Source organism: Octodon degus, unplaced genomic scaffold (genome assembly GCF_000260255.1).
Source record: "Octodon degus isolate 3935 unplaced genomic scaffold, OctDeg1.0 scaffold00132, whole genome shotgun sequence".
Taxonomy (NCBI): Eukaryota; Metazoa; Chordata; class Mammalia; order Rodentia; family Octodontidae; genus Octodon; species Octodon degus.
In genome coordinates this window covers 4,534,095-4,541,699 of record NW_004524708.1, presented here as the reverse complement: position 1 = coordinate 4,541,699, position 7,605 = coordinate 4,534,095, and the positions used below count along the sequence as shown (strand labels likewise).

The window sequence follows — 7,605 nt, the reverse complement described above, 5'->3', positions numbered from 1 at the left end:
AGACAGACAGACAGACAGACAGACAGAGACAGACAGACAAATAGGTTCTCACTCATTCACCCTGGGTAGGTTCAAACTTGTGATCCTCTTATTTCAGCCTCTCAGGGCACTGTGCTCAGGCATATGCCATGCCTCTCATTTTTTGTGTCACTCTTAGTTAGGGACTTTTATTTGAAACCTAAAGCATCATAAGACATGTATTAATTTATACTGGGTGGTTTAGGGCAAGTTCTTTGGTTTTACTTTTGTATTTTTGAAACTGGGTCTCATTATGCAGTTCAGGAGGGCGTTGAACTCACTTTGGAGCCCAGGCAGGCCTTGGGCTCCCATTGAATCTCCTGCCTCAGCTTCCTGAGTGCTGGGATAATAGGCATGCACAAACATGCCCAGTAGGTATGTCATTTAACAAAAGTGAGTATTACATATTCAGGGGCTGGCATTATGCAGTTCACATACTACTATACTCCTGTGTGGTCAGGACTATCTTTACTATTCTCCATTTACAAAAAAGGTTTAGGAGAGGCTTCATAATTTCCCTAAAAGCAGGTAGCTATTAAGTTTCAGAGCCAGGATTTGAATCAGGCACATGGTTTTACAAATTATGGTAAGTTTATTTAACTTGAGTTCCACTTTCTATGTTTCCCTTAAAGAAAATTCTACATTAGCAATTTCATAAGATTATTCTGAGAATGCAATGAGCAAATGTATTTAACTATTTACCTAATGTCATGGGGTAAAAATAATCAGGAAGTCTTGGCATTTTAAAGTAAGATTTAAACCTCTATATTTTTCAGTTAAATTCTCAGAGCACCAGTATCTGATTTTTTTATCATGACATTTAACACAGACTAAGAATTTAAGATTTTATTATTTTTATAGAAGTTTTCATACAAATACAGGCTAGTGGTATACACATTTAAAAACAACATACACAAGCAAAGAAGGCTGAGCCTGAAAGGGAATTTAACCTAGATATTCCTTCTTCCTGGGGATAAGGAAAGCACTAGAGAGACAATGGCAATTGCCAACATCCTGCCACCTCGTATTAATCCTATAGGCTAGAGAAGTCGTTTAAGTCCTATCTGTGGCTCTTCTGGTGGCTTTTCCCCTATTTTTTAAAAAAGTTGGTTGAAGATATAAAGAAAAAGATAAATACACTATAAAGAAAAGGGCAATTTTAACATTGATAGTGAAAAATGCTGCTACCTATCTCTAAATTTCTATCTTTAAATTCTCTTGATTTGAGTATATCCCTTTTATATACTGGGGATTGAACTCAGGACCTTGTACTTGCCTGACAAGCGCTTATGCCAATGAGCTACAACCCTGGCTGAGCATACAATTTTTTTAGAGTTCTACAACTAAACCTTCTACAATTACAACCTTTTTGAATGACTTTCAATTCTTTTATAAACAAAAAAACTAAAACATCTGGCCTTTAAAACTCATTTAATGAGACATTCACTTCATAGAGCAATACTGTTTTCATTAAAAAAAAATTATCTAAATTTATGCTGGGAAAATGTGACTCCTGAATCCATCTCTTCTCCTTGAAAATGGCTAAGTTCTTATCTTTAGCTCTGAAGCAAGAATATTAAATTTTACTATTTTCCAAAAAGTTTTAAAGTGGTAAGAACTCATTTTGCAACAGTGGGCTATTCTTTACTTGGATTCTTAAACTTTTTTTATGCCTTTATTCAAAGTGCCTGGTCTGTCTGTTTTACTTCTTTATGCAGTATATGTTTGTGATTTTCCCTTACGACTCCCTTTATATTCTGGGTAAGGTTAACATTTCACATGGCTGAGCTGTTTTGCTGTAGCAAAATATGGTTTTTGATTTTCATTTATGCCTTTTGTATTACTGAAATTTAAGGTACAACTGAGGTATATATATATAAGGGACTGACATTTGAAACTGTAACAATGACAGAGGTATAAAGTTCAGAGATGCTGCTGAGCAATCACTCAACATTAACCACAGAAAAGGAACAATGTCTTGAAGTTCCCTACAGTCTCATATACTCAGTGCCATTCTGCTTAGAGAGAGAGAAAAGGTCCTGTTCTCAACTCATCTCCGGTGTCATTCACATTGTACCAACTAATGTGAGGTGCCAAATTTTAAACCTCCAAAACAGGTTACTGAAAATGGACCAAAGAATATTTTTTTACACTGAATACATAACATTTAGACTGAAGGTTAAAGCCATGTACTTCTATTAGCGTATACATAATGTAAACATAATGATGTAACTGGGGAAGCCAAAACATGAACTCTTAATTCTGGTTCAGAGTCATATAAAAAGCCAAAAAGAAAGAAAGAAAAAGGTTTGAAAAACTTTCATTTTATATCCTAATCTATAATACTTACAAGTTGATGTTCTAATAGTTGAATTTTTTCATCTTTTTTCTTTATTTCATCTTTAAGCTGTTTTATTTCATTTAATAAATCTTCATTCTAAAATTTAAAAATTTAAAATGAGTCATTTGAAATATCCTAATGAAAAGCTTTAGTAGGAGATGCAGATGCAGTGAAAACCCTCTATTTAAAAAAGGAATCTTCAGGCAAGTTGAAGCTTTAAAGATGAAGGATGTGTCTACTATCTGCAGATGTTCATTTTTTCAGGCTCCCCGTTAACTGGAATGTGGTTTAAAGAGAGTCAGGGAAAAGCTTGATTTAATGAATTTCAGATAGCTGAACCACATAAACGTATACATTGATGATGAAGAAGATAAAGAAACAGCAACACACTAACAACAGATAAGAAACTGGTAAGCCCTTAAGTAGCAGCAAAATGTAACACAGAAGGGTCAGGCTTCCAGGGCAGAGAGGCTGCTTCTACTCTTACATGGAACCAAATGAGTAAGAATGAGACAAGTCCAGGTGAGTCCAGGTGAAGTCAGCACGTAAAACAGATGGGAATCAGAACACCATCTTCGCTTGATGAGCAAAGGCTATGCAGATGTTCAGAAGTGTGGCTGACTGAGCATGGGCCTTGAGAACAATCAAAGCTGCGAACAACTCATCAAAGGAGTGAGGAAGGGGCTGGGGAGATGGCTCAGTAGAATTAGCGCTTGCCTGGCAAGCACAGGGTTCTGACTGCAATCCCTGGTATTGCAAAAAAAAAAAAAAAAAAAAAAGGAGAAAGGAAAAAAAAAACCTGAAATAAACATGAGGGTGGAGTGGGGCATTTCATGTGCTATGGGAAATCTTAATTCTAATTTTGTAATGGCACAGGTCACCCTATTTGTATTATCTGAAACTGTACTACTAAACCATCCTGGAAAAGGAGGTGATAAAATCAGGAATTTGCTGATGAAAGTGCAAAATAGGCCATAAAGAGACTGAGCTACTGCATCTCAACATGAATAAAAAGGAAGAAAGAATCAGGAATATTCTATATAGAAGGAAAGGGAACTAGGAGCAAGAAATAAATAACATGTAGCAATATGCCCATCATATAACATTAAATGTATAAATGAGCTACAAAGAAACATGGAAAAACAAGACAAAAGTGGTGTAAACAATTGGAATTAACTTTTTCCTATTCAAAAAATACCTTCACAAAAAAATTGGGCTGGGGGCGGGAGGATTAACTTTAAAGAATATGCTAGTCACAAAACTAAATAAAACTAAGAGAACCTAAGAAATTATTAAATCACTGGTTCTCAAAGTTCTCTAACAGGTGTGCATGTAAAACTTTTTCAGCAAAGAGATGGTCTGTTGCAAACCTCCTGCTTACACCAATAGTGTAATCAATGGAGAATAGTGTGAACAGTGGAGAATCAGCTCAAAAACAGGAAGTGATTAGAGAACCATCACATGACAAGGCCACCAGCAGACAGCCAGATATGAACACTGTGCTATATTCTTTTTATTCTGAGCCCTTTTTATAGAACTTTTTTCACAATAAGTCACTGTATATTCTATGAGAAAATGATGCCCCTCTGAGAAGGGATAGTTGCTTGAATTGTTTTGAAACTGCTATCTGACACATCCAAGCAGAATTTACATTTGCTTTAACAAAGCTCTTCTTCCTCTGCCCAATAATGGCCTGTCCCACAATAAAAGCTGATGTTACAGCTTGAATTTCAAAAACAAAAAGACATAAAACAGAATCTCAGCTGATCAACAGCCAATTTTTAATATGAAGTGAATATAAATTTTGTCATTTTAAGCCACCAATGTTCTGATGTTATGTTACTCCAGATGACAAGTGCTAGAATAAATTGAAAGAGGCAGAAGTCAACAATAACTTTATTTGAAAATATTAAATAAATCAAGAATATTTGTGTGTGCTTTCACAGAGCATGTGCTTAAGAAATAATTGCTTTCTTCAACTAAAAATAGATGTAAAGATACTGAGATTTATATGTATTTTTAAAACTTTCAATTACTCATTAAAATACAACTCTTCACAAGGTATGAAAACATTACACCACAAAGAATAACTTTAAAAATTTAAAAATTACATCTGAACTCTATAAATATATATTTAAACATGACAAATAATCTCATTTAAATCAGTATATTTCTCTAATGCTGTGTTTATACATGAAAAGTATTAATTTTCTTTTTAATTTTTATTGGTAAACATAGTTTAAGGGCTGTTATTCATTATTAGTAATGTAAGCACCAGGAACAACAGGGACAAATTATCCAACTGCTAAACACAAACTAAAGAGTCACTGGGATATAATGATAATTTAAAAAACAGGAAAAGTTAAGAGCAAATCTGATTACCTTGACCAGCCAAGCTTTACTAGTCAATGTTTTAATTATCATTATTATTTTAATAGTAAGCATCCTGAAATCTCAAGTACCACTACTTAGGTATACCTTATATGTCTCATCAGCTTCTTCTGGTTCTGGACTGGAGGGCAATGACAGCTGAACGTCATGTAATGACCCACTTCCATCATGCTGTCCGAAGAAAAGAAAAACAAGTGAATGCAGGCATTGGCTCCCACCTGAGCCCTTCCCAGAGCAAAGGCTAGCATGGCAAAGATGTTGGAGGTTAAAACTGTGTGTTTCCTTGCCACTTCTGCACAGGGGAAAAGAAATGCAGAAGAGGGAAAGGTAGGGCAAGAGTAAGTGTAGAGGTCAGAAACACACAGTGTACAGGCAGGTAAAGGAGGCAATTGAATGCTTCAAAGTTGAAATGTATGAGGAGTTTTTTAAAGAACTGTAAGATTACCTCCGTTAAGAGAAATCTAATATGACCATCAATTAAATCTGCTTGGGTTTAGATATATTCCAAGTATAAAGCAATCAGAAACAATAATATTAGATCATTCAACAAGGGGAATCACAAAAAATCATTTTATTCAGAATACTAAATACATGAGACAACACACTGCATGCCTCCATTTCCATGCAGTAAGGAAACAGGCAAACAAATCAATGGTGGTAGGAATCAGAAGAAAGGCCCCTGACTGGAGAAAAGACGCTTACTGACTGGGAGGGAACTTCAGGGGAATAGGAGGAAGCAGGAAATATTTTAAGTTTTGACTGCATGGAGGTTACATAAACATACCCAGGAACAGTTCAAGCTCCACAATTACGACTGGTGCACCTTAAGCATTTTACTATTGGTATGTTAAACCTCAAATGCACAGGTGAAAATGGGAACCATTTTACTCTTAAACTTGATAAAATAAGATAATATTAAGTTCTATGCTTTGCTGAATTGGTTTACAAATAAGAAACTGCCAATGCTGTAGATAAATAACTTCAAGGAAGGTGGGTCAAAGCGGACTATGTCTGGAGCAATGAGGAGGGACTGGGCAGCCAACTAAGGCAGCACTACTGAGAAACCCACCAAACCACAAACCTGCACAGAGCACAAACATCAGGCCCATCTATTCTACAACTGGATAATGAGCTGCACTTACACAGGTGCGTTTTCAACAGAAGAGGTGAGCATTCAGGTAACTGTCTTCTTCATTTATTTTACTATATAGCTGTTGGATCTGAATCTCTAGAGATGGACCCAAGAAAAGCTTAAGAGGTAATACTGAGTAAGAAGATTTAAATATCTGCCAAATTTCCAGCTAAACAAATGAACTTTTTAGTAATGATATTTAAGAAAAGACAGGGCCCTGAAAGGAGAGGAAGTATCTTCATAGACAGTAAATGTTCTCAGACTGTAGTGTGTTTGTCTTTTTTTTTTTTTTTTTTCATGTAATAGAAGAGCAACAATGGAAAGAGGATAGAACATTTTATAAAATTTCATCTGTTATTAGTGAACTGATATAGAAATAAAAGGTTAGGCCTATACACAGGTAAAATTGAGAACTGTAAATCTGACTTATTTCCAAATATCTAAATGTCTTCCTGCCAATCACAAAGCAAAAACTCCACAGAATGAGAGAAAACACAAGCAGAAGCTGCTTTACAAGAGGCATGGGCAGCAGGATGAGAAAGAGAAAACACCTTGATTCTGAGTGGAGCCAGATCAGAAAATATCTGGCAAATGACAAACTATCAGAAACTCAGGAAAGACACTGCACTTTCTAAGTTGTATGCAAATTCCTAGGTTCATTCTAAGCAGCCTAAGTAGCATATCAAAGGCTGTAAAATAAACCAGGAACCTAAAACCACCACTCAAGTCTTAAACTAGCCTTTAGTATATTCTCAGGATATATCTGGAGAACGAGACTACTTGAAAAACACAGCTGATGCGGAATTACAAGGCAACCAGACTGTTAACCTAGTTTAAGCAAGAAAGAAAAGAGCTATATACATTCCATAGGATCTAAACAAATTCAAGAATCTCATTATACAATGTTTAAGAGCATAAAACATTAGTCAGAATTACTCAGCACATAAACAAAGGGCAAAATCTCAACTCATTCAGAAGCCAATGCCAAAATGACACAGAATTGACTAGAAACAATTAATACACGTAGCATGAAAATTCTCCAAAACTTTTTTTTTTTTTTTTGTTCTCTGTAAACCTTTATTGAGACTAGGGGTGGGGGGGGTGAGGAGAAATAACATGGAGCAGAGGACTCAATAACATCAAAGGTTTAGAAAGAATTATCCTCAAGAAGTTTATAGAAATAAATGAAATTAAGAAAAACTATGAACAATTACACATTAACAAATTTGTTAATGTAGATAAATAAATTGCTAGAAGAAAACAAACCACCTAAACTGACTCAAGATCAAGTTGTAAAAAAAGAAAATGAATTAGCATGAAAAAACTACCCATAAAGAAGAGCTGGGGTTAGAGGGAGAGTTATAGCTCAGTGGAAGAGCTGAAACACCTGGTACATATAAGGCTCTGGATTCAATCCCTAGCACAAACAAACAAACAAAAAACCAGACAAGTTCAGATGCCTTTACTAGTAAATTCTACCAAATATTTTCTTTCTTTCTTTTTTTTTTTCCAGAACCGGGGACTGAACTCATGCCCTTGCGCTTGCCAGGGAAGCGCTTATCCACTGAGCCATCTCCCCGGCCCCCAGTCTACCAAATATTTTGTGTGTGTGTGTTATCTTTTATTTATTTTTTCCCATAATTTTATTGATAAACAAATAGCAATGAGACAGTTTCAAATCAAATTGGTAGGACAGTTTCAATAATTAACATATTGCATACAT

At 35.4% G+C, this 7,605-nt stretch overlaps 1 protein-coding gene across 10 annotated transcripts in view; it reads right to left on the bottom strand.

Annotated features, from left to right (window-relative positions):
• The window catches only part of Ccser2 (coiled-coil serine rich protein 2), a 186,333-nt gene that overhangs the window by 30,693 nt on the left and 148,035 nt on the right, over positions 1-7,605 (bottom strand). For all 10 annotated transcript variants that reach the window (XR_002818087.1, XM_004641222.2, XM_023701277.1 and 7 more), the window contains 2 exons: positions 4,838-4,921; positions 2,369-2,455 (listed from right to left, as the gene is read on the bottom strand). Coding sequence is in view for 9 of the 10 variants with exons in the window: in XM_004641222.2 (XP_004641279.1) it covers positions 2,369-2,455; positions 4,838-4,921 (171 nt within the window). In the remaining variant the exon portion in view is untranslated. The remainder of the gene's footprint in view (positions 1-2,368; positions 2,456-4,837; positions 4,922-7,605) is intronic.